The 27,170-nt window shown below is 48.3% G+C and overlaps 1 protein-coding gene across 2 annotated transcripts in view; it reads left to right on the top strand.

Annotated features, from left to right (window-relative positions):
- TRPC4AP (transient receptor potential cation channel subfamily C member 4 associated protein) overlaps nt 1-27,092 on the top strand; it is a 62,795-nt gene extending 35,703 nt beyond the window's left edge. Inside the window, exons 8-19 of one of the 2 annotated variants that reach the window (XM_084888555.1) lie at nt 4,789-4,974; nt 10,451-10,593; nt 14,676-14,807; nt 16,336-16,394; nt 17,028-17,129; nt 21,324-21,407; nt 22,399-22,489; nt 23,509-23,649; nt 24,173-24,281; nt 24,853-24,965; nt 25,783-25,989; nt 26,185-27,092. In XM_084888555.1, coding sequence (XP_084744681.1) covers nt 4,789-4,974; nt 10,451-10,593; nt 14,676-14,807; nt 16,336-16,394; nt 17,028-17,129; nt 21,324-21,407; nt 22,399-22,489; nt 23,509-23,649; nt 24,173-24,281; nt 24,853-24,965; nt 25,783-25,989; nt 26,185-26,322 — 1,505 coding nt within the window. In that variant the 3' untranslated portion in view covers nt 26,323-27,092. Of the gene's footprint in view, nt 1-4,788; nt 4,975-10,426; nt 10,594-14,675; nt 14,808-16,335; nt 16,395-17,027; nt 17,130-21,323; nt 21,408-22,398; nt 22,490-23,508; nt 23,650-24,172; nt 24,282-24,852; nt 24,966-25,782; nt 25,990-26,184 lie in introns of both variants that reach the window. The other variant, XM_084888556.1, reaches the window with a different exon arrangement.
- The last annotated feature ends 78 nt before the right edge of the window (nt 27,093-27,170 follow it).

Genomic DNA, 27,170 nt, shown 5'->3' with positions numbered 1-27,170 from the left:
AATGAGACATATCACTGATTCAGCCCTAAAATGCATGAATAAAAGTGTTTATTCTGTTCTAACTATATCTTGCCTAAGTGCAACACTTGCAAAATATCTAGTATAAGCTTTAAAAAAATTTTTTGAAATGCTTAAGCCTGCAGATACGTAATGTGACCACTGTTTGTGTTGACAGTATTAGTTTATACCCGTGGTCGGCAAACCATGGCTCGCGAACCACATGCAGCTCTTTGGACCCTTGAGTGTGGCTCTTCCACAAAATACCACTGCCTGGGCGAGTCTATTTTGAAGAAGTGGCATTAGAAAAAGCTTAAGTTTAAAAAATTTGGCTCTCAAAAGAAATTTCAATCTTTGTACTGTTGATATTTGGCTCTGTTGACTAATGAGTTTGCCGACCAATTCTTGTATTTGAAAGGAATCTGATCCCTTCAAATGAACAAGTTGTTCTTACGGGGCTATTTCAGTGGTGTAAATAATAAATACCTTCTCTAAAAAAAAAAGAAAGAAAGAAAGAAACTGGAGAGAAGAGGTGTGAGAGTGAGAATCCAGCTTTGTGAAGATTTTCATGTAGAATCCAATCCCATTTCTTCATTTTTGGGAAAAAGTAATGTATGTCTAAGGTTTAAACAATGTATCAGGTACAGAAGAAAGAGCAGATTACAATAGAAAGTTTGTTCCCCTCCCGTGATAACTGAGGACCACTCTTTCACGTGTGCCTTCAGAGAGATTGCCCAGTTACGGGCGGAGAAGGGAGCGGATTGACTCCTCCCTGTGTGTACAGGTGGCAAGGTAAATAGGCATCATTCCACCTCTGGCTTTTAACTTTATTTTGCAAAGCATTCCATTCCAGTACATTTGGGATTATCTTATTATTCTTTACAGCTACATAGTATTCTTTTGTACCATAACTAGAGGCCCGGTGCACGAATTTGGTGCATGGGTGGGCCCTCAGTATGGCCTGCGGGGATTAGGCCAAAACCAGCAGTCCAGTGCCACCTGCCGCTCCTGCTCATCCCCGCCCGCCGCACGTGCCTCAGGCTCCTGCCCAGTCAGTCCTGATCGGAGAGGCTCAGCCGCCACAGTGGTGCTCGCCAGCTGTGAGCCCTGTATCTCGAGCTGATGGGGGAACATGATCTGCCTTCGGGGCGGATCCGGATCCCTCTGCTGATGTTCTCTCTTGTTGTCAGACGAGCCACCTGGCGGCCGCTTTATATCATTTCTTACTTGCAGAGTGTCTACCCTGTTTCCCCGAAAATAAGACAGTGTCTTATATTAATTTTTGCTCCCAAAGATGTGCTAGGTCTTATTTTCAGGGGAAGTCTTATTTTTCCATGAAGAGGAAAACGGTACACATTTATTGCTAAATGAAAATAAAGGAAATTTATTACCTGTATACGGTACGGTAGTACGGTAGTTGTCAGCACAAACCAGACAAACTGTGAATCCTACAGTATCAAGAATTTACTCATTTATTCAATGACAATCATGTCATCATCTTCTGGAACATCATCATAACAATCCAATTCCTGAATTTCCTGGTGAATTTCTTGTGACTCCATTTCTTTCAGAATCAGTGGACCAAATCTCTCATGTTTAGCCTAGGGGGGTCTTATTTTCGGGGGGATGCCTTATAGTTCACTCAGAAGGAAACCTGTAGGTAGGTCTTATTTTCGGAGGATGTCTTATTTTTGGGGAAACACGGTAGGGAGGGGAAGTGGCCGCAGTGCCCTAGGCTGACTTCTAGGAGGCCGACTGCACTGTCAGGATTGTGCCGGCGGCACCCGTCTGTCAGGGCCTGGCCCATTCTCTGGAGACTGGACCTGCAGGACTACTGAGGGGGTGAGTGGCTGCTGCTGTGCTCCTGGGACACCAGCACAGGCCGGCCAGCTGAGCAGCACTCCCACTGTGGGAGCACACTGACCACCAGAGGGCCACCCCCCCAACCTCCTTTGCCTTCCCGCTATAGTTTGACAGTCTGTTCAATGGTTCTTTATAACTATTTTTTTCCTCATTTCTTTTCCTTGAAAAATCTTGCAACTGCAGACTAGAAATAAACATATAACAACAAAAAATGTTTGAGTCCCAATTTCAATGTCCAACAGTTCTGAGACCCAATTTCAATGTCAAATAGTTCCTTATGTGTACAAGTCAGCAATGATATCTGGATGATGTACAGATGATGGCAACGTAGGTCCGACCCTCTCTGGTTTGATCCTGGGCAACCTGCAGCAATGCACAGCTGCTGAACCCTTCCTCACTTTAAAAAATATATATTTTAAAAAAATTTTATTTCAGAAAGGAAAGGAGAGGGAGAGATAGAGATGATGAGAGAGAATCACTGATTGGCTACCTTCTGCATGTCCTCCACTGGGGATTGAGCTCTCAACCTGGCCTATGCCCTGACCTGGGAATTGAACATGACCTCCTGGTTCACCAATAGATAGTCAACTACTGAGCTTCCCTTCCTCACTTTGGATTATTTTGAAGCAAATACCAGACATCATAAAAATTTTACCTATATATATTTTAGTGTTTCCACAAAATAATGACTTTTTAAACAGAACTCCAATACCATATTATGCATTCCCAAATTAATAGTAATATCTTGATACTATAAAATATTAATTAGGTTTGAATTAGATGACACATTTGCCTGGCTCAAAAAATCTATAGATTCAAATGGTGTTCATTGAAAAGTTTCCTTCCCTCTATTCCCATTGGCCTAATTCTCGTTGCCTTCAACAACTGCTATTTTCTATCCTTCCTGGGAGATTTAATGCACACACAAGCAAACATGTATAGATATTAGCCTTATTTTAAAGAAGGTTAATGATGTTGACAAGATTTGAACCCATATTTCCCTACTTCCAAAGTTTATGTTCTCTCATGCTGATCAGGATTTCCATCTTACTCATACGAGTTGGATAGTTATCCAGTTAGAGGAGTTGGGTTTAAAAAAAAAAAAAAAAAAAAAAAAAAAGGCTTACCTGATGAACAAAATAGATCCAGAGCAGGGGTCTTCAAACTACGGCCCGCGGGCCACATGCAGCCCCCAGGGGAGTCTGATCCTGCCCGCCAGGTTTTTTGGGCAGTGAGCGCAGCCGAGGTGTTACAGTAGGAATTAGTAGTTCATATAGTCCGGCCCTCCAGCTCTCTGAGGGACCATGATCTGGCCCCCACTTTAAAAAGTTTGAGGACCCCTGATCCAGAGACATAGAAACATTGAATAGACCGTCAGACATCAGAGGAAAGGCAAAGGCGGGTGGGTGGAAGGGGTAAGAGTTCAACCAAAGGACTTGTATGCATGCATGTAAGCATAACCAATGGACAGACACTGGGGGGTGAGGGCATGTCCTGGGGTGGGGGTGGGTTGTGGTGGGGGGTACGGGAGTGGGAGCAGCTGGGGAGAGGTAAATGGGGGGAAAAAGACATGTAATACTTTCAACAATAAAGAATTTAATTTTTTTTTAAAAGGGCTTACCTTTTCTTCTCCCTTTTTTCTTCTCTGTACTTGTTTATTATAGGAAAGTCAAACTATAGATAGTTTTAAAAGAAGCATTTATATGCTTTTCTACTCAGAAACAGCCGAAGTAAATGCCTTAGAACATTTCTTTATGTACATATTTAAAGAAGTAAAGTTTCAAATTTTTTAAGAAAATATGACCAAGCCAATACTTAAGTAACATTTAAGCAAATTTTTATAAGTATATTTAAATATCTTTTGGAGTCACTGTATAGAGAGGTATGTGTCATTCTTTTTTTTTTTTTTTCTTTTTTAATATATTTTATTGAATTTTTACAGAGAGGAAGAGAGAGGAATAGAGAGTTAGAAACATTGATGAGAGAGAATCATCAATCAGCTGCCTCTTGCACACCCCCTACTGGAGATGTGCCCGCAACCAAGGTACATGCCCCTGACCAGAATCAAACCCGGGTCCCTTCAGTCCGCAGGCTGACGCTCTATCCACTGAGTCAAACCGGTTTCGGCTGAGTCATCATTCTTAATGTCTGTATTGTATTCTATTGTTTAAATATACTATATTTAATCAATATGCTATTAATGAACATGCAGTTATTTCTTTTTGTTATAGAAACCACACCAATGAACATCTATAAAGAGAGCTGTCTTTGTATTACATAACTAGAGGCCCAGTGCACAAAATTCATGCACTAGGAGGGGGGGAGGTTGTCCCTCAGCCCAGCCTGCATCCTCAATTTGGGACCCCTCGGGGGGTGTCTGACTACCTGTTTAAGCCCTGTGGGATTGGGCCTAAACTGGCAGTCAGACATCCCTCTCACAATCCGGACTGCTGGCTCCCTACTGCTCACCTGCCGACCCAACTGGCCCCAACTGCCCTCCCCTGCTGGCCATCTTGTGGTGGCCATATTTGACCACATGGGGGCAGCCATCTTGTGTGAAGGCGTGAGGGTCAATTTGCATATTACCTCTTTATTATATAGGGTTGGTTATTTCCTTATGGTAAATTTCTGATAATAGACCTCATGGCTCAAAGACACACAGATTTAAGGCATAAGTTATTCTAATTTTATATCTCCACCAATAGATATAAGAGAGCATTTTTCCTTGCACTTACTAAATGTGTTTCTATAACTTCATTATTATTTTACCGTTGTTTGGCCTTTCATTTTAAAGGGAGACTGTGGCTGACTAGCTGCTGTCAGGTTAGAAATCATTCCTGTCATGCAAGCGAGGGACTGGTTGGTTGCTGAGGGCTTTAGAAATGGTCTCTGTTTTGAAAATTCCTTCTTTTGTTCTTTCTTTTGCAGCGGCCCTTCTCAGCATTCCTGGCTTTGTTGAGCGGCTTTGCAAGCTGGCAACTCGAAAGGTGTCCGAGTCAACGGGCACAGCCAGCTTCCTGCAGGAGCTGGAGGAGTGGTACACGTGGCTCGACAATGCTTTGGTGCTGGATGCTCTGATGCGAGTGGCCAATGAGGAATCAGAGCACAGTCAAGGTACTTGTGGTGGGTCTCCTGAGAGGTGGATTCCTGGAGCCATTCTTGACCTCTTTTCCAAAGAGGATAAATTGAAATTTGCTCAAAGTAGAATTTTTCCTTAGGGAATCCTGGCGCATGATTATTAAGATTCTTTTGCTAGTTAGTGACAAATCTCTTGTAACGCCCTCTAAGGGGTCCAGTCTGATTGGAGGGACTGTAACTTGGTTGCGCAATCAGAGAGACTGTTTGGAGCCAATAACCAGAGCATTCTTAGGAACCCAAAAAGTTCTTGCTCTGTCTTCTTTTTCTTTAGTCTTCTCTCTTCTCTTTTCTGATGAGTAGGCTGCCTAGTAAATGTGTAAGGTTCTAGTCTCAGCTCCAGCTATGTGGTAAAGGAGTCTGGCTCATTTCAGGCCAATTGCCCAACACTGAAGCATTTGACTGGCCAGCAGGATGGGGTCAGATTATACAAACCTAGTAATTCTCACTATAATCACGTGCAGATAAAATTGAAGGAAGGAAAGTCTGGGGTGTCAGTCTGCATAACTCTGTGGATCTGCCTCCACAGTGAAACTATAAACAAAACTTAATTTTTTAAAAAGGCATTTAGATTAGGAAATAATAAAACTATATAGATGACATGATCTTCTATATAGGAAGACCTAAAGAATTCACTAAAAAAACCACTAAACTAATAAATGAGTTCAACAAAGTTATAAGCTTAATTTTAAGATATGACCTCAATATACAGAAATTAATTCTATTTCTCTACAGTAGCAGTTAATAAACTGAAGTTAAAACAATTTCATTTACAGGAATATTAAAAAGAATATAGTGCTTACAGATACATTTAATAAATGCAAAACTTATACTCTGACAATTTTAAAACATTATTGAAAGAAATTAAAGAAGACCTAAGTAAATGGAAAGACCTCTCAGGTCTTTGTTTATGGATCAGAAGACTCAGTATTTTTAAGGTAGCAGTACTCTCCATCTTGATCTATAGATCTATCTGCAGATTTAACCCATTTCCTGTCAGAATTCCTGCTGGCTTCTTGCAGAAGTGGACTAGCTGGTCCTAAAATTCTATGGAAAAGCAAAGGTCCCAAAAGCACCAAAACAGTCTTGGAAAAAAACAAAATCAGGAGATTCATACTTCATAATTTCAAAACTTAATTACAGAGCATCAGGAATCAACAGTATGCTACTGACATAAACAGAGACATATCCTATCTAATAAAAGAATAATATGCAAATTAACCATCACTCTGCTACAGCTACAAGCCACGCCCACCAACCAATTAGGAGTGAGTATACAAATTAACCCATCCAAGATGACTGCTGCCATGGAGTGAGCAGGTGGCTTGGGTTTCTCCAGCAATAGAAAAGGCCAAGCTTTCTGCACACGCTGGCTGGTTTAGATCTCCACTCAGGCTACAAAGTTTCAATTATGGAAGACAAATAAATCCCAACAAAAATGGCTGCAGCCACGGAGCTGGAGAGAGCAGGGGGCTTGGGTTTCTCCGGCAATGGAGGAAGCCAAGCTTTCCGCACACCCTGGCGGGCCCAGGCCTCCACTCAAGGCTACAAAGTTTCAATTATAAAAGATAATTCCCAGATACCAGGGCATCCGCTTGGGTCTCTGGGGGGCATGGCTGGCCTGCCAACCACCACAGGCCCCGCCCAGGCCACTTCACTCCCCTGGTACCCTTCAGGGCAAACCAGCTGGCCCCCATCTGTGCACCAGGCCTCTATCCTATCTAATAAAAGAGTAATATGCAAACTGACCGTCACACCAACACACAAGATGGCTGCCCCCATGTGAACACAAGATGGCCAGCAGGGGAAAGCAGTTGGGAGGGACCAGGCCTGCAAAGGAGGGCAAATTTAAACTGCACTTAAGATACCACTTCATATCCATTAGGATGTTTATCATAAAAAAGACAGATAATAGCAAGTGTTGGCAAGGAACTCTAGCCAGTTTGGCTCAGTGGAAAGTGTTGACCTGCGGACTAAGGGTCCCGGGTTCGATTCCGGTCAAGGGCATGTGCCCAGGTTGCAGGCTTGATCCCCAGTAGGGGGTGTGCAGGAGGCAGCCAATCAGTGATTCTCTCATCATTGATGTTTCTCTCTCCCTCTTCTTTCCTTTCTGAAATCAATAAAAAATATATTAAACACACATACACACACAAGTGTTGGTTGTAAGGATATGGAGAAATCAGAACTCTCATTCCCTGTTGGGACTTGTAAAAGACTACAGCCATTTTGGAAGCAGTCTGACAGTTCCTCAGAAGGTTAAACAAGCGTTATCATGTTACCCAGAAAGTCCATTTTTAGGTATATACTCAAGAGAAACGAAAACATGTTTATAAAAGAATTTACTCATGAATGTTCATAGCAACAGATTTATAATAGCCAAAACATGAATCTATCCAAGTGTCCATCAATTGCTGAATAGATAACAGAATATGATATATTCATATGATAGACTATTGTTCAGCAGTTTAAAAAAATGAAATACTGATACTTGGTACAACCTAAATGAACCTTGAAAACGCTGTGCTAAGGGAAAGAAGCCAACAGAGGAGCACATGTGTGATTCCATTTATACGAAATGTCCTGAATAAGCAAATCCATGGGAACAGAAAGTAATTTAATGGACGCCGAGGGCTGAGGAGTTGCGAAATGGCGAGTGAGTGCTAATGAGTGTAATTTCTTTTGGGGGTAATGAAAATGCTCTAAAATTAATTGTATTGATGGCTGTGCAACTCTGAATATACTAAAAACCACTGAATTGTACATTTTAAATGGGTGAATTGTATAGTATGAATTATTTGTCAGCCCTCTTTATTTATTTATTTATTTATTTTTAAAATATATTTTATTGATTTTTTACAGAGAGGAAGGGAGAGAGAGATAGAGAGCTAGAAACGTCGATGAGAGAGAAACATCGACCAGCTGCCTCCTGCACACCCCCTACCGGGGATGTGCCCGCAACCAATGTACATGCCCCTGACCGGAATCGAACCTGGGACCATTCAGTCCATAGACGGACGCTCTACCGCTGAGCCAAATCGGTTTCAGCTATTTATTTATTTTTTTAAAGACAGTATGACCCAGAGTGCGGTACTGACAGAGTGTGTGTTCGTCACTTTAATCAGTTTGGTGGAGCTTAAGAGATTAGAGGGAAGTCCCGGCCTCTTAAACTAGTTTCCTCCCTCATCATTGGGACTTACCTTATTACTGAGCTCTGGCCATTACTTTGGGGACTCTGTTTCTTGAAAATACCTCTCCTAGGGGTTCTTGCAAACCAAAGGTTGGCAGTGACTTGGGAAGAACCTGAGCTGCCTGTGTCTCTCTTTCCACAGACGTTTGTCACTGAGAAGGACTTGTATGCTATGTGCTACCCCTGCTCCTTCCAGCGCCATCCTCTCCTCAGGCCCCAGGGCTCCCCGAGCGAGGTGCGAGGACGCCGAGGCTTTCAGGCCACACAAGTGTCCAGCGATAGCTCTTTAGACTCTTTTCACAGATTAGTTGACTCTTAAATTGTCCCGGGAGATGGGCCAAGGTATCCCAACATAGAAATTGAGTAATTATGGTTTTTCTTCCAACCTGTAGAAAAATATCTGAGAATAAAATAGAATTTTCTCAATTAGATTTCTTTTCAGTAAATTTTTCTTAAGTCTTTGCCCACTGTAACTTTAGTTGTCATTAAAAGCTTGCAGATTGCTCAGCTGGAATAGCTCTTTACCAAAAGGTTGCCAGTTCGATTCCTGAGTCGCAGGTTAAATCCCCAGGTGGGGACACGTGTGGAAGGGAAAGGACTGATGTTCCTCTCTCTTCCTCTCTTTCCCCCATCCCCCAACTTCCTCTTCTCTCTAAGCGTGTCTTTGGATGGGGATTTAAAAAAGAAGAGCTTGCAGGTTAAAAAGAAAAAAACAAGTAACAAACAAGCATCAGAGTTTGTTTTTTCTTTCTGTTTAATGTATACGTTGCTTATGTGTGCCAGGCATTATTTTAAGCACTTCCAATATGTTCAATCCTTTCATCTTTGCAACATTGTCAGGAGATAGGTACTATTGCCATTATCCCTGTTTTACAGATGAGGATGGATAGGGGAGCATAGTGACATCAACAGATTTACCCAAGGCCACCCAGCTAGTGAATGGCCCCAGAGTCTTCTTTAACAATCATCCTTCATTCAGCAACTGGGCTTCTTCAGAATTATAGTTTTATATTAGTGACATAATATGGCTGGAAAAAATAGTTTCGGTCTACAGGGTAGAGTAGGTTAGGTTTTCATACCATGATATCAACATGCAGAAATCACCGTGACTTCTGCATGCAGCTTGGCTGAATATATCTGATGTCCAACTACTGCTCTGTGCCATGTGTTTTTGAGTCCAATAGGAGCTTGAAAGGACCTTAGTCAGTAGTTACTAACTCACCTTTTCACATTTAAAATGAGGGCAACTGACGGGAAGTAACTCCTAAGGTCTCCTGACTCTGACCAGTGGCCTTTTAAAATGACAGGGATCTAAGAGTGGGGCTTCCCAAGAATCAGGCGGTGGGCTTTTCTTGTGTTCCTATTCAGTCCTCAGTCACCCTGGCCCTCACTGTGGCACTCCGGTGATTCCCCGTTTACAGAGCTGTCTGAGGCCTAGTGAGGAGCTGACTGGCCCAGCCAGCAAGTTGTAATTCCAGAGCATCACTTTGCCGTACCACCTTCCACACACTGTGCTCCTCTGACCTGCATGACCCACGGAGACTTTTTGTTAATTGGGTCATAGAAAAAATTAGGCGGTTTACCTAAAGCCCAAAACAGTGCCTGGCACATATCAAATGATAAATATTACTTACTTGCTGCTGTTGTTACTAACAATGAAGCTGGATGAGATGATAATCTGCTAGTGGGTAATATGTTGATCTTTGTCATAGCAGCAACTGTGATGCCCAGACTGCCTTAGAAAGATGGACCTTAGAAAGTTTAGAAGGTTCTTTGAAAAAATGGGTGGAAAAATCTTCAGAATGAATTCCTCCCAGCTTTTGGCAGTGCCCCTTTGTGGAATCTAGGTAGAGAGGAACCAACTACTAGGAGTCATATTTGACCCGAGGAGGGTGTAACACAATTTGCTGCTCAACATCTGTCTGGGCACTGTTTGGGGTGGTGGGAGGTGGGGGCATTTGATGGTGATGGAGGAAGGAACATGTGGGTCATGTTACTGCAGTGGCTGTGTCGGGACATGGTTCGTGTGTGTTAAAGCTGATGAGCTAGAACTTCAGAGTCCATTTTTCTAAGTCCCTAAGCTTGCCTGGCCTCTGGGGGTTTTGTGGCTTTCAAATTCTCTGTCAGGGCCTCAGGATCCAGTGTAATGGCTCTGTTAGTTCAGCTCTGTTCAGACAGGTACGAGGGACAGAAACATTCTCCCCACAGGCAGTGACTCACCCTCTCTCCTGGTGGCTGTCTCAGCCTCCATTGTGCTCTCTCCTCCAGGGGCCTCTGAGGAGAGCGGCCTGCCTCACTCCTCGGCTCGGACCCAGCTGCCGCAGTCCATGAAGGTCATGCACGAGATCATGTACAAGCTGGAGGTGCTCTACGTGCTGTGCGTGCTGCTGATGGGGCGGCAGCGGAACCAGGTGGGCCCCCGCCCTCCGACGGCGTCGGAGCCAGGGCTCCTGGGCGCGTGGAGTGCTGTGTGCTCCACGAGGGGCCTCAGAGCGGCTCTCCAGCCCAGCCAGCATTGGGGTCGATTCCTTTCCTCTGAGGAAACCTGTCTGATCCCAGAGCTCACGTTCTCTCCTCTGTACTTCGCTGTGGGCAGCATTTCTAGGCAAAGCATTGGTGCCCTGCAGAACAGCTCTGCTAGCTGACCTTAACATGAAGAATAAATGGTCAGTGACTGGCAGGATGACTGCTCTGTAGATGCACTGGTGGAGCTGCCAGCTCGATGGGGCCGGGGTGGTGGGCCAGAGCCCAGCACTGTGTCACATTATGAAAACTAGGCAGCTTCCCGGGGACTTCAGGTGTGCTGGGGTACCCCAGCCTTCAAGCAGTTCCAAGAGGGAGGAGCAGGGGCCCATACCCTACAAAGGCAGAAAGAGGTTTTGGAAGTATGCAGCATCTTTAAGGTACAGAGGAGCCCTCTCCTGCTAGCTGCATTGTTCTAGGGGTGAAATTAGGCATGGGGAGGGGTGAGTAAAGGGGAGTGGAGGCTGAGTGCTTAGTGGTCCTTCCATACCTTTTGATTCAGACACCGGACCATCACACAGCTCTGTGTGAGACAGGTGCAATTATCCCTATTTCACATGTGAGGAACAATTTTAGATGGTGGAGACAGGGAAAACTCAATGAAGGGTGACATCTGGCATGGCAGCGCCCTGAAGAAAGAGAGGGAGCCAAGCATGCTGACCCCAAGGCAGCCTACCTGGCAGAGGGAGCAGGCCCCTGAGGTGGGAGCATGTCAGGGGGCTGGGAGGCCAATAGGAAGCGGGAGGCTGGGGGCACGGGTGTGGACTGAAAAGCCATGAGGAGAGGAGGGCGGAGGGGCTGCATGGAGAGATTCCGTCAGGCTTCCATAGGCCACGCTAAGGACTTCGGTGTTTTGCTCTGAGTGAAATGGCTGCTGTGTGAAGAGATGACAGCTAGGACCTGCATATCGGTGGCTGCTATGTGAAGAGATGACAGCTAGGACCTGCATATCGGTGGTGGGTAGGATTTGCTGATAGTTTAGATGTAAGCATAAGAGAGAAGAATTGATTATGACTTCCTTAACTCCTTCCAAGGTTTTTGGCCTAAGCAGCGGGGAGGATGGATTTGCCATTTACTGAGATGGCTAAGGTGGGTAAGGGGTGGAAGGGCAGGTGTAGGGAAGAAGATGAGGAGTACAGTTTGAACAAGTTAGGTGTGAGGTGTCCATTAGAATCCGCACCTGGAGTTAGGGGAGAGGCCAGGACTAGAGGTATCACTTGGGGGGTCATCAGCATATAGTTGGTATTTAAAAACCAGGATCTCATTGGGTGAGATCCCATCCTGACATCCACAGCATTGGGGCTCCTTCCTTCAATGTGGGATAATATCTATACTAATAAAAGAGAAACATACAAATTGACTATACCTCTGCTATGCCCACAAGCCACGCCCACCAGCCAATCAAGTATGCAAATTAACCCAACTGAGATGGCGATGGCCATAGAGCTGTAGCGAGCAGGAGACTTGGGTTGCCCCGGCAATGGAGGAAGCCAAGCTTCCTGGCCAGCCCTGGCCTCTGCACAAGGCTACAAAGTTTCCTTGAAGATAAATAAATCCCAGATACCTGCTTCCAGCTGGCCCTGGCCTCTGCTCAAGGAGGCACTGAAAAAAAGAAAGAAAGACAAAAAGGAGGGGCTGGGAGCTTGGGTTGCTGGAGGGTGAGGGGAGTGGTGATCAGGCCAGGATGGGACGGCAGTTGTGAGTGATCAGGCTGGTGGGGGGCAGGGCCATTGAGGGTAAGCAGGGGAGCCAGGAGGGAGTGAGCAGGCCATCAGTGGGGTCAGTTAGAGGTGATCAGGACAGCTGGTGGGGGGCGGTTTGGAGTGAGCAGGCCAGGAGGGGGGCAGTTGGGGATGAGCAAGCTGGCAGGGAGGGCATTTGGTGGTGATCAAGCCAGCAGGCAGAGTGGTTAGGGGCAATCAAGCAGGCAGGCAGGCAGGTGAGCGGCTGGAGCCAGCAGTCCCGGATTGTAAGAGGGATGTCTGACTGCCAGTTTTGGCTCGATCCCTGTAAACTGGCAGTAGGACATCCTTCGAGGATTCCTAAATTGGAGAGGGTGCAGGCCAGGCTGAGAAACACCCCCCACACCATGCACGAATTTTTTTTTTTAAATAAATCTTTATTGTTCATATTATTACAAATGTTCATTTTTCCCCCCTCCATTGCTCCCCTCCACCAGGTTCCCACCCCACCCTCTGCCCTTTCCCCACCCCCCATTGTCCTCATCCACAGGTGCACAGTTTATGTTCAGTCTCTTCCCACATCCCCCTCTCCCCTTTTCCCCGAGAATCGTCAGTCCACTCCCCTTCCATACCTCTGATTCTATTATATTCACCAATTAATATTATTCATCAGATTTTTTAATTCCCTTGGTTTTTAGATTCACTTGTTGATAGTTACGTATTTGTTGTTCATATTTTTTATCTTTATTTTCTTCCTCTTCCTGAAGAACCCCCTTCAGCAATTCATATAATTCTAGTTTGGCGGTGATGAACTCCTTTAGCTTTTTTTTTTTTTTTTTTTTTTTTTTTTTTTTAGTGAAGCTCTTTATCTGGCCTTTGATTCTGAGTGATAGCTTTGCTGGGTAGAGTATTTTTGGCTGTAGGTTCTTGCTATTCATCACCTTGAATATTTCCTGCCATTCCCATCTGGCCTGCATTGTATGGGTGCTCCTTTATAGGTAACTACCTGCTTTTCTTTTGCTGCTTTTAATATTCTCTCTTTGTCTTTTGCTCTTGGAATTTTAATTATGATGTGTCTTGGTGTGGTCCTCTTTGGATTCCTTTTGTTTGGGGTTCTGTGCGCTTCCTGGACTTGTAAGTCTAATTCTTTCACCAGGTGGGGGAAGTTTTCTGTCACTATTTCTTTCAGTATGTTTTCGATATCTTGCTCTCTCTCTTCTTCTGGGACCCCCATAATTCTGATGTTGGTTTGCTTGAAGTTGTCCCAGAGGTTTCTTACACTATCTTCAACTTTCTGGATTCTCTTGTCTTCTTGCAGAGGAGTGTCTTCTGGCTCTTTATGCTCCAAATCTTTGGCTTGATTCTTGCAATCTTCCATTCTGTTTTTAGAACTCTGTATAATATTTTTTATTTCAGACAGTGTATTCTTTATTTCTAGTTGATCCCTTTTCATATCCTCATAGGTCTTGCTTATTTTATCGGCCTTTTCTAGGAAATTCTTGAAAAACCTTATAAGAAAGAGAGAGGGGGGAGAGAGGGAGAGAGGAGAGAATGAGAAGGAGAGGGGCTCAGTGCACTAATTCAATGCACCAGTGGGATCCAGTCTGACCCCAACCAATGGGGAGGATTGGGGCTGTGCCTCTGGGGAGGAGGAGGCAGCGGAAGGTTGGCCCTGCTGGCCTGCCGGGATCAGGGCTGGGCTGGCTGGGGGGAGGGGCTTGGGGGATTGGCTGGCAGTCCCCACCCACCAAATGGGGTGGGGGGGTCAATCAGGGAACAGAGCTGCCTGGGGTGAGGATGTGGGCCAATCAGGGTGGTGGGGGCTGATTGGAGGTGCCGCCAGCCTTGGGGAGGGTGCTGTGGGTGGTGGTCCAACCAGCCCCGCCTTCGAATGAATTGGGGGGGGCAATCTGGGACCAGTCAGGGGGAGGGGCCAAGGGAGGTTGCCAGCCAGCCCCACACCCTGATCCCCCGGCCTCAGTGGGAGGCTGGGAACACATCAGAAAGGTTGAGGCATTTGCTTCGGTTACACGGTCTGTATGTGGTGGAGTTAAGAGACAAACCCAGAGCCCTCAGAACAAAAGAGTTCCTGTTGTAGTGTGACTCCTAGGATAGTGTGAGAATTAATGAGCAGGACAGGGAACGTGTGGCTGTTTTCTGTAGCCACAGCGCTCCCTACTACTGTTGCTTTCTTTGTCCTGGGGGCTGTGATTGTACCAGCACAAGGATTTGCTACATCTTTTCCTTGCATTGTGTTTAAAATGCCTTTGCCTTCCACCCCCATCCAGGTTCACAGGATGATCGCAGAGTTCAAGCTGATCCCGGGGCTTAATAACTTGTTTGACAAGCTGATTTGGAGGAAGCATTCAGCATCTGCCCTCGTCCTCCACGGCCACAACCAGAACTGCGACTGCAGCCCGGTGAGCACGGGACCCTGGGGAGGGTGGCTTTATTTGCCAGGAGTAGTTGTTTCCAGACCTTGACCCTTTGAAATCTCCATCTTTGAGAGTAAAGCAGAAATCTCAAGTCACAACCTGTGAATGCCATAACTGGAATCTACCTCGGGGAGGATCTGACTCCACCCCTCCGCCTGCAGCAGCCCCTCTGGGAGCCTCCTCCTCCCCTTTGTAGGCCGTGGGGAAGGCAGGGCCACCCTCTACTTATCTAACAAGATTCCCTCCTGTGCTCTGCTGCACTGGAACTATGTCCACTGATAACTTTGCTTCAAGAACCACACACCGCCTGTGCTCTGCATCCAAGGGATTTAGGATGCCTTCCTCTTCTAAGGGATTAAGCTCTCCATCTTGTCTCTGTCAGAGCTCCCTAGAGAGCAATGAACCGGGAGCTGGGCGGCCTGCTGTGTGGTCACACAGCTTGTTGGGAGAGCTGGAACAAGTCGCCGAATCTCTGAGCCTCTGATTCTTGCAAAAGGAAGACCACCCTTCCTTGCCTGCTGCCCTCACAGGCCACATGGAGACTCGGCCATCAGCATGAGGAGCAAAGTGCTCTGGGATCTTAAAGTGCCACCAGCTGTCAGGGTCCAGTGCTATGGTTCCTCTTTGGTCTCTGTCAAAATCACTTGATTTTTATTCAGATTATGTTAATATTTTTATTGCATTTTATCTCTTTAATTATTTAATTATTTATAACACATTTTTATGGTCTCTTTCAGTTTGTTCTTGGGGTACTAATACTTGTGTTTGAGTCTTCAGACTCAACTTTGGGCAGAGTCTTGCCCCGGGCTGTGTACTGTTTGGGGGTGGGGCGGGTTGTTTTCCCTCCAGGTACCTGCGGAGCCTGGGCCCTGGGAATGGTTAACAAGCCCTTTGCTTTGTCTGCGGGGGGCTTCAGAGGCTGTTCTCTGGGGTTCTCTCACCAGCAGCAGCCTGGCAGAGAAACCCTTCTTTTGCCAAATGTATACGCTTCCCAGGCTTTAAATGGGCCCACAGTTCTGTCTGGTCCCTGCAGGGCATTCACACCCAAGCCCTGGCCTAGATGAGTCTCGTTTTCACAATCTTTACCGTTAGCACTGTGCTCAAACTCTGAACTCGGCCCTTTACTTCTGAGTCCTCTGAATTTTCCTTTCTTTCTTATGAACTTAGCCTCATCTTCAAAAGAATTTCAGTTATTTTTTAATCCAGTATGTTGGGTTGTTTTTATTTATTTATTTTTTATTTATTTATTTATTTATTTATTTATTTATTTTCTTACTGATTTTTTTTGGAGGGTGGGGGGAGTTGTTTTTAACAAGAAGAGTCCACATTATCTTAATCTGCTATTGTCCAGGCATGGGAGACAACAAAGGTTTTTCTAACTCAAAAGAAGTCCTTATCGTGCATGAGGACAGAGGCTCGAAGAAGCAAGGCAGTGTGCCAGGCTCTGCCCAGAGGGTGTTTCCTTTGGAGCCTGTGACTATGGTTTTAACATCCAGGTGCACGTGTATTTCAGGACATCACCTTGAAGATACAGTTTCTGAGGCTTCTCCAGAGTTTCAGCGACCACCACGAGTGAGTACGAGCTGTCCCTGGAAGGAGAGTTGTTGCTCTGTCTTCTCTCCCTGCTTTGTCCCATCGCTGACCCCTGCTCAGGTGGAGGACCTGGGAGCCGTGACAGCCGCTGTCACCATGTGTGGCTGCACTTCATGATGCTGTAACCAGAGCTGCCGTTTGTCCAGCCCTTCCTTTATGCCAGGCACCACACTGAGCTTTCCCTTCGTCCACAGCAGCCACCCTAGGGAGTGAAGACAGGAGTTGTTAGCCTCTTACTGCCCTGCTTTTGCTGGTAGAACGCAACCTCTGTGAAGCACACTAAGAACGATGAGTTTTGTTTGGACGAGTTGGGTGGGAGTGCCTTTAAGAAATCAAGTAGATCGTTCAGTTGCAAAAGAAAGGCCTGGGATGCTAAGGGAAGAGGCCTTGTTAGGGAATGTGGCCAGCAGAGGGGTGGGGATTGGGGCCAGGGAGACTCCATACCCTGAGAGCCCATGTAGAGCAACAGGGCAGCCTGGCGTGCCTGCTCAGGGGCTACAGGTGTTGGGGATTCTCAGTTCTTCCTCTACAAGAAAAGGGCAGGTACTAACCCAGTGCTGATCTGGTAGCCCCAGTCCTGTCCTGAAGCTCCCTGCAACCCATTTGTTTCAGGAACAAGTACCTGCTGCTCAACAACCAGGAGCTGAATGAACTCAGTGCCATCTCTCTCAAGGCCAACATCCCCGAGGTGGAAGCCGTCCTCAACACTGACAGGTGAGCATGGAGTGGGTACGGCTGTGGCTCACAGCCCATCTGGCAGCTTGTGTGCTCTGGGGCACACAGGTGGGTGCACGCAGGTATGCATACTTGTCCTTACATGTAGCTGCAGTGTCCTGAAGGCTCCTGTGCGTAAGACATTGTTCTTACGTCACCTGCATTATATCAGTGGAGCCCCACAACAGCCCCAGGAAGAAAGTGTCACCATCACCTCCACTTCACACATGGCGAGCAGGGTCTCAGAGAGGTCCCCTGACGAAGGTCACGGATGCCCTGCCCCTCCCCTTGCTCTCACCTTCGTTGACATCCTCCTTGATTGCGTGGTGGCAGTTACAGCCGAGCAGGACAGACAGAAGCAGCCCCTCACCCTCAGCAAAGTCCCATTGGCTGGATTATGTTTGCCGCCTCATCTGGAACTGGGCGAGGAGGTCACCGGCTCATAGGGTCAGGGCAAAGGAGGACTATATCCAGCAACACGAGTCATAATCTCCAGGTTTTTCGTTGTTGTTTTTGAGGGAACAGAACTCTTGTTCAAATGAAATCCTACATAGCCTCACCCTGAGGTCCGTAGCGGATAAAGTAGAGCTTGTTTATTTAAAGAGAACAGATGAGAGCCCAGAACTCCTGCGGGGCTTCTCCTTTCTGCCCCAGGATGAGGCCTGAGTCATTTTAGCTCCTGCCTTTGTTTCCTGGACCTGGGAGCCGAGGCCCAGAGGCACGGGTACCTTTTCAGGGCTGGCTACAGCTGAACCGGGGCCCAGGGTACTTCCTGCCTTATCCTGTTGGCACAAACTCCACCCCATCTGATAGATTCTGTCAAGACCTGTTCACAGCCCACTTTTGGTGCACATAGCCCTTCTTCTAGTAGGTCTGAGCCGGGCCTGATTCTTGGATTGTTTCTGGCCTTTGATCACTTGCTAGTGAGTCTGAGGATGGAAAGTTGGCCTGAGACAAGGTGTGAATGCACTTGGCTGTTCAGTTAAGACTGCAGGGGGCCATGGGATGCTCTGGACACAGGTAGAGCAAAAGGGCAACCTGGCAGCCTGGAAATGTCCCCAAATTTCTCCCCACCTGAGTGGAAAGACCAGTCCCAGTGCTCCTGTCAGCCTCTCAGGTCTGCCACGGATGTCCCTCTCTCTGAATTCGGCCTGGCCCGGGGGATCGGGCCGAAACAGGCTCTCCAACATCCCCCGAGGGTCCTGGATCGCAAGAGGGTGCAGGCCAGGCCGAGGAACTCCACTGGTGCATGCTCAGGGCTGGAGAGGGAGACGTGGGAGGCTGGCCAGCTGGGGAGGGACCGCAGGAGGGCTCCGGGCCTGCCCGGCCTGTCTCACTCAGTCCCGATTGGCTGGACCCCAGCAGCAAGCTAACCTACCGATGGGATCACCTGCCCCCTCATAGTCAGTGCACATCTAAGCAACTGGTTGACTGGTTGACTATTTGCCCCCTGCTGGTTAGTGCATGTCATAGCAAGCAGTTGAGCAGCCTTAGCATATCATTAGCATATTATGCTCTGATTGGTCAAACAGCATATTAGGCTTTTATTATATAAGATTTTTTTCAGTATAAAATAGTTATTTTCACATTTAATTTTGCATTTAAGTGTTTTAACTGTTATATATTGGATGTAGATTTTTAAAAATCATTCTTTAAATTTTTAATTAAAGTTGACATGTATTAGTGTATACCCCAGTGATTAGACATTATATAACTTAAGTGATTGTCCTGATATATCTTGTACCCATTTGACACCATACATAATTATTAGAATATTAATTGACTGTTTATTATACTGTACTATTGTGTAACTATCAATTTTTACTTCTTAATTGTTTCACCTTTTTCACCCATTTCCCCAACTCCCTCCCCATCTGGCAACCATCAAATTATTCTCTATGTATGAGTCTGTTTCTTTATGCTTCTTTATTTATTTTGTTTTTTAGATTCAGTTGTTGATAGTTATGTATTTATAGCCATTTTATCTTTTTTTCCCCTTCTTCTTAAAGAAAACCCTTTTACATTTTATTTTATACTGGTTTGGTGGTGATGAACTCCTTTAACTTTTTCTTGTCTGGAAAGCCCTTTGTCCTTTTACTCTAAATAGTAACTTTGCTGAGTAGAATAATCTTGCTTTTCATTACTTTGAATATTTCTTACTATTCCTTTTGTCCTGCAAATTTTCTGTTGAGAAGTCTGCTGACAGTCTTATTATGGGAGCTCCCTTGTAAGTAACTAGGTAACTGCTTTTCTCCTGCTGCTTTTAAGATTCTCTCTTTGTCCTTAACCTGTTGCATTTTAATTATGATGTGTCTTAGTGTGGGCCTTTTTGGATTCATCTTGTTTGAGATTCTGCACTTCCTGGAAATGTTTATTTCCTTCACCAAGTTAGGGAAATTTTCTTGCTCTCTCTCTCCTCTGCCTGGTGCCCCCATGATGTGAATGTTGGTACACTTGAAGTTATCCTAGAGGCTCCTTGTACTATCTTCATATTTTTGGATTCTTTTTTTCCTTCTTGCTGTTCTGATTGGGTATTTCCTGCTTCATTATATTTCAAATCACTGATTTGATTCTCTACTTCATCAACTCTATTGTTGATTCCCTATAAATTAATATTTCACTTCAGTTAGTGTATCCTTCATTTCTGACTGGTTCTTTTTATGGTTTCCATGTCCTTTTTTATGCTGTTGAAGTTGTCACTAAGTTAATTGAGCATCCTTATAACCAGTTTTTGAATTCTGCATCTAATAAAATTACTTGTCTCTGTTTTGTTCAGTTCTTTTTCTAGAGTTTGGTTCTGTTCTTTCATTTAGGACATGTTTCTTTGTCTCCTCATTTTGGCACCTCCCTGTGAATCCGTGCACCAGTGTGTTGGTTTCTTTATATTAGCTAGGACTGTTACATCTCCCAGGCTTGGTAGAGTGGCCTGATGTAGTGAATGTTCTGTAGTGTCCAGTGGCACAGCCTGCCTGTTTCCCTGAGCTGGGTATTCTATGTGCAACCCCTGTGTGGGCTGTGAACCCCCTCTAGTTGAGCCTTTTGCTTGCTGTTAGCATGTCACGGGAGAGATTTAGCTCCACGCCAATAAGCTGCAAGGAACAGAGGATCAGCTGTGCAGGGGCCCACCCTGTGGAGCAGGACTGACTTCGGCGGGGCTCTGGGGCCTGCCGAGTCCGCCCTTTGAGTGTGTCGTTTGTGGAAATGGTTGGGTGGTGCTTAGACATGATCTGAAGCTGCTTATGGGGTGCGATAGCTTTTTACTGGGGCCTCCTGACATGAGCTACAAAGCAATGTGCAGATGGCTGCTACTTGTGCTGGGCTTGGAGGTGCCCAGGAAAGGCCAGCCTGTGAATCAAGGCCAGCTGTAACTAGTGCTGGGCCTGGGGTCACTTAGGGAGCGGTATGGGGCACACCAAGGCCAGATGGTGCTTGTTTGAGAGATTTAGGAAAGTCTAAGACATAAGCCAAGACAGGCCATTTGAATGGAAAAGCCATTGGAAAGAACTTGGGTGGGCCCGAAAGTTGGGTGGGGCCTCAGTGAATCACCAGGGGGGGTGAACAGTGTTAGCCAGGTTGATGGAGACTCAGGTATGATGCCTGTCTGCTGGCTCTGTGGAGAAAGGGCTCAGAAAAAGAACAGTGGCTTCCGCCAGGACTTCTGTCTGGGAGAAAGCCACCCCTCCAGCCTTTATCATGAACAATTCAAACCCTCCCCCTATGTCCCTGGTGCCCTTCAAGTTGCTATCCCAGCATTGGAGCTGAGAGGGAGGGAGTCTGAGTAAGTCTATGCATGGGCCCTTTAAGAGGAACTGCCGTGGACTCCAGCAGTCCCGTCTCACTGAGCCACAATCCTGACGGGTTTTTTACAGCTAGAAGTTGTGGGACCTCTTCCTGGCACTGAAACCCTGGGCTGGAGGGGCCTCACTCCTCCAGGTACCTCTGCAGCCGAGATATCCCTCCCAATTTTTATCTGCTTCACGGGGTGTCTCCACCCCTTCCACCAATCTCTGTGTGGCTGCATCTTCAAATTCCCAATTGTAGGGCTTCCACTCAGCCAGATTTTGGCAGTTCTGAGTGATGGCTGTTCTATGGTTTAGTTGTGATTTTGATATAGTTGTGGAAGAATGCTAGTACTATGTCTACTTCTGCTTCCATCTTGACTGGAAGCTCGAGTCTTTGTCTGTTTTATTTCAGGAGTTTGGTGTGTGATGGGAAGAGGGGCTTATTAACGCGTCTGCTGCAGGTCATGAAAAAGGAGCCGGCTGAGTCATCTTTCAGGTAGGTCTGAGACAGGCGCCTGCCACTCATGAGGGGCCCAGGAGCCAGGTGTTTCTCAAGTGGTTAGAAATACCTCCTGGAGGCACCAGCTTCCACGCCAACATCTGGTCACTGTGAGGGGAAGGGGGTTTGGTTGCCATTTCCCCTTGTAGCTTAGCAGGTTTGTGTTAACTTCTGCTGCATGCCAGCAGTGTATTTCAAGAATTGGCCAAGCATTCACCAAGTACCTATTCTGTGCTGGGGCTGGAGAAGTGGAAAAGAAAGAGCAGATACAGTCCCTGCCCACATGGATTCCCTGGCATGTGGAAAGGCATGAAGCCAGGACCTGCCCCAGCAGCTGTGGGAACACAGGAAAACCTTTTTCCCACCTGGGGCAGGTGGGGGGGCATGGATAGGGAGGTGGGCATGGATAGGGAGGTGGGCATGGATAGGGAGGTGGGCATGGACAGGGAGGGGGGCATGGACAGGGAGGGGGGCATGGACAGGGAGGGCTTCTCAGCGTTCCTTAGACCCATCTGAGTCCTGAAGGCTGTGGACAGGAGGTGGGTGAGGGAGCCCTTCCGTCAGGGCTGGTGTGAGCTGTCAGGGAGCTCCGTGCCCAAAGGTGCCCGTCTGTTCCATCTGCTCAGCAGGGGTAAACTCAGTGGCCCGTTCACACATGTCCATCAGGTTTCCTCACGCATCCCTGGTGCCTCTCTATCCCAGGTCCTCCTGTCCTTCTGAACGGACAAAGGCTAGAGTGGCATTTCCATGTTATGGGACTAGCCCTTCTCTGAGACACAGACCCTTCCCGACAGAACCAAATGGAAGACTGTTCCTCACCATGCTGTCAGCTCTATGCCCAGTAGAAGCCTGATGCCTGATAGGTGTTCTGTAAATGTTGAATACATGAAAAGTCAGCAAACACCTCCCAGTACCTTGGGGAATGGAGCATGGGCCGGAAGAGGGCAGTCTTAGCCACCTGGGCCAGGGGTCAACATTTGGGTCGCAGGTTTTGGCAAGCCCGGGCTGTGGAGAGTTTCCTCCGCGGGACCACCTCCTATGCAGACCAGATGTTCCTGCTGAAGCGAGGCCTTCTGGAGGTAATGGCCTGGACAGCCAGGTGTCGGGTGTCCCATTCTCCCCCAGCCCCGTGCACTGCTTTCCGGTCCCGAGACCTAGAAAGCTGGGCAGGAGCAACTGCATCTATTTTAAAATGCCAGTGCAGATTGCCTTGGTATGTGACCTGAGTCTCCAACTGTGGGTTCCTGTTGGGTGCTTCCCGGATGATTGAAGGACTAGGGGTGGCGATAGAGGAGCATAGTATCTGTGGAGTCACCCAGCAAAGCCTTTTGACCCTGAGGACACGTTGCTGCTAACTAAAAGTTTATTTCCCTTTATTGAAAAATGGCCTTCAGAAATAGCTTACAAAAGAGGGGGAGCAAAAGGGCCAAAACTATAACTGTTTTTAAAAAATATATATGAACTGACCTAGCAATTATTGTAAAATCCATATGGAAAATAATTGCTCCAAATCAGGGTAACTTCAGGAAAAAGAAAATGAAAAATAGAAACGGTCGTAGAGAACCTTATCAAAGAGATAAGTTGGCTTTTTGTTCTTGATAAATTCATTTATTTTAGTGTACTAACCATAGGGTCAAAATGTGCCTCCTGTCCTTAAACCCTGTGCTTCATTTATGGGAGTGGCCTCAGGTGCTTGGGCAGTGGCCAGTGTTACATCTGGAGACACCTCCCCTCGCTGGCAAGCCCTGGCCATCTTGGTGCCCAGAGAACAGGTCACGGGCTTTAGTTCTGAGCCGTGGGCAAACCAGAGAGGCCATGGCTACACACGCCAACCCACCCCTCTTCCTGTGTGATGTCGGGCCTGGTCCTGCCCTTGGAGCCGCCAGCATCCTCAGATGAGCATCTGGACAGGGAAGGCAGGTTTCATTGACCTGGATGCTTTCTCAGAGCAGATGCTGTGTGGTCTGAGCTGCATGCCAGGCCCTGGCGGGAAGCCGGGAGCTTAGAAGGGTGCAGCCGGGGGGTGGCAGCCACATCTGCCTGTTCGCCCGGGGCTCAGCTGCCTTCCTGCCTTCACTCTGTCATCTCCCACCCCCAGCATATCTTGTACTGCATTGTGGATAGCGAGTGCAAGTCAAGGGATGTGCTGCAGAGTTACTTTGACCTCCTGGGGGAGCTAATGAAGTTCAATGTTGATGCATTCAAGAGATTCAATAAGTACATCAACACCGATGCAAAGGTAAGACTAACCCAGGGCTCCGTGGGGTTTGCTCTGTTGTTCAGAAGTTACCTGGGAGCCTTGTCCTCACCAGTCCCTGGTCCTGGTTTTACATTGGAGACTGCCAGGGAGCAGGCAGGCATTAGCATCTCTGCGCCGGGCATTAGCGTGTCAGCGCTTGGGAGCAGGTGTGATGGTCGGAGCCAGGGGCTGTGAAAGCGGCTCGGTGTGGTGAGTGCCATGATGAGCTCCAGACAGATGGGCTGGGCCTGGTGTGTTAGGCTCAGAGGGTGTGTCTGACAGAAACCCAGTTCAGACCAACGAAGTAAAAATGAGGAGTTTGGCATTCTGCCTTCAGTGGAGAAAACACTGGGCGTGGTGTCCAAAGATCTGGGGTAAACCCTCCTGGGGCAGGTCAGTCAGCTTCTCTGAGCCTCTGTCTTTTTACTGGCGACAGCTGGGCGGAGGTAGGTCAGTGCCCCTGCATTGAGTCCATCGCCGCAGGAGCCTGCCGTCTCCGTCTGAGCCTTGTCTCCCCACTAAGTTCCAGGTGTTCCTGAAGCAGATCAACAGCTCGCTGGTGGACTCCAACATGCTGGTGCGCTGCGTCACTTTGTCCCTGGACCGGTTTGAAAATCAGGTGGACATGAAAGGTAGGAAAAGGCCAGAACACCAATGCCGATTCGTCCAGCGTGGCCTTGCTGGTGTCAGACACCCAGCTTTCCTCAAGGAGACAGGACAGGCTGGAAGAAGCCCCACCAAACTCATGTGGCTGGGGTCAAGGTGGTGGCGCTTTTACTTTTCTCTGTGGTTCATGCTTCCTTACTGAGCATGTACTACATATTCATAAGGTGAAAGACCGTTGCCACCAGCATGCAAAAAACATTCTTCCTCTTCCGGGCTGCGATTGCCTGGGACGAGAAGGACCCAGGAGGTGGCACCAGGAGAAGGCCTCAGGGAGAGGTGATCCCGGAGCACACTGAAGGGGGGGTGCTGAGCTCCCGTGTGGCCTCTAGTGAGACCACGGGCTTCCTGGGTGGCAGGAGAGCGGGAGGTTTGTTTCCTTGGCAGTCAACCTTCCCGTTCGTTGCCTTGACAGTAGGGACTTGCAGCTTCAGAGTCGGGTCCCGTAGGGCTTGACGAGTGGCTTAGGTGGCAGCCCTGGCCTGAGCCACGAACCAGCTTCCAAGCCTGCTGCTCACACCTCTGCCTTTCCGTCCCCAGTTGCCGAGGTCCTTTCCGAGTGCCGCCTGCTTGCTTACATATCCCAGGTGCCCACACAGATGTCCTTCCTCTTCCGCCTCATCAACATCATCCACGTGCAGACGCTGACGCAGGTGAGCGGCCCTGCAGGCATGCGATGCAGGAAGAGTCCGGAGACAGACAGAGGTGCTGTCTCCCACGCTGGGAGTGCATCTCCCTGAGGCCGTCTCTCAGTTCCTCCCAGTGATTCTGAGGATTTTTTTCCAGTAAGGAATCTGCCCCATTTTACAGATGAGGCCTGAGGAGGGAGCAGATCCCTGAGATCACAGACGAGTTGGGGAGGAGTCAGCATAGACAACTCAGTTCTGACTCCCAGTTCAGTGCTCACCCCACCCCTCCTGCTGTGCAGGCTTTGGGCTCGGACCTGAAGTTAACTCCTGCCCCCCTCGGCTGTGCAGCCATCCCTCTCTGGGCTTCATGCCCCTCTTCTCTTAAATGGGGTAATACTAATACCTCTCAGTGGTATTTATTCCTTCATCTGACAAACGTTTATTGAGTGAGGCCCTGGGCTCAGGATGCAAAGTGAACAAATCCGGCCTAGACTTTTCCCTCCTGGTGCTGTCTGGTGCCAAATGAAAGTTAGAAAAGGAAATGCTGCATCTAAGGTGTATGCCCAGCCCTCCCCAGGGATTGAAGCTTCTGGAAGGAGCAGTGCCTGAGCTGATTCAGGCCAGGTAGACTCTAACTAGACAGGAGGTGGATGGTGTTCCCTTCAGAGGGTGGGGGTGGGGGGGCCAGGGACCAGGAAGGTGCTCAGGGCAGGATGCTGGCATCAGGTTTATGCAGGGGCAGCTCAGTGTGTGGTCTCAGGGCTCTGCAGGGACTGCCTTGGGCCACCCCTTCCCCGGCCAGTGGCAACCCAGGTCCACCGGGGGCTCTGGGGCCTTGCAGGAGAACGTCAGCTGCCTCAACACCAGCCTGGTGATCCTGATGCTGGCCCGGCGGAAAGAGCGGCTGCCCCTGTACCTGCGGCTGCTGCAGCGGATGGAGCACAGCAAGAAGTACCCCGGCTTCCTGCTCAACAACTTCCACAACCTGCTGCGCTTCTGGCAGCAGCACTACCTGCACAAGGACAAGGACAGCACCTGCCTGGAGAACGTGAGTGCCCACCCCGCTGGCCGGTGGGTGGGCTGCGGGCACGCGGCCCCGGGCCCCTCAGGGCTGTTCGGGGGGTGTGGTCCCTGCCTGGGCCTTGAGGGCAGCTCTTTGTCCCCTTACCATGGCCCTCCCCACGGGGTGCTGGGCTCGACCTGGGTCCTCCAGGCACCTCCCAGCCCCTCTCTCTTTGCCCAGAGCTCCTGCATCGGCTTCTCATACTGGAAAGAGACCGTGTCCATCCTGTTGAACCCAGACCGCCAATCGCCCTCTGCCCTCGTCAGCTACATCGAGGAGCCGTACATGGACATAGACAGAGACTTCGCTGAGGAGTGACCTTGGGCCAGGCAGTCCCTGGGAGGCTGCTGGGCCAGGGCCAGTGCGGGTGAGCGTGGGTCTGAGTGCCATACGCCCTGCCATGTCTCCACCCCTTCCCTGCCTTCCTGCTGCTCTCTGCCTGCCCCAGGTCTTCAGACACAGGCTTCGTGGGAGTGTCTAGAAGCCCTTAGGTCTGAGGGCCCAAGGTCATTGGGGAACCTTAGGACCTTCGAGATCCCCACGCTGAGGACAGGGGCGCTGTGCCCTCCCTTCCTTCAGAAACTTGGGGCCCTGGACCCCGGAGATAAGGGGACTTTTAAAAATAGCTCTGTCTGAGCTCCTGCCTAGTCTCTTGGCCATCAGTCCTGGGTTGGGGAGGGAGATATGGGGACCCTCCCCCAATCTGTGAGCCAAGCTTGCCCTGGCCTTTGGGCCCCGGCAAGGCTTCTGAGCCCTGGGCAGGGGTGGGGGAAACCACAGAAGGCTCCCGTCCCCCAAGCCTGCCCACCGTCCCTCCCTCCTCTCCCTCAGCCCCTCCGGTTCTGTGTGCTCATTGGCCGCTGTGTTCGTCCCGAGGGGCGCCCCGGAAGTGAGGGGCCTTCCCCTCCCATCCTTGGGGCATGGGGTGGCTGTGTCCTGCCCCCTGTGCCCCAAGGCAGCATCTCCTACCTGAGCCCGACACACAGGAGCCTGCCTGGGAGCACAGCCTTGGCCCCTCCTTGTGTTGCCAATTTATTAACAACGAATAAACCGATTAAATGGAGACTATTAAAGAACTTTATTTTAAATGACTGATGTGGACCTGACTTTTGTCTGTGGGACCATGTGCTCCCCTCCCCTCCTGAGTCCGGCTGGAGCTGCAGATG

The sequence above is a fragment of the Pipistrellus hanaki genome (genome assembly GCF_964339955.1).
Source record: "Pipistrellus hanaki genome assembly, chromosome: 6".
Classification (NCBI taxonomy): Eukaryota; Metazoa; Chordata; class Mammalia; order Chiroptera; family Vespertilionidae; genus Pipistrellus; species Pipistrellus hanaki.
This window is presented reverse-complemented; position numbering and strand designations above follow the sequence as displayed.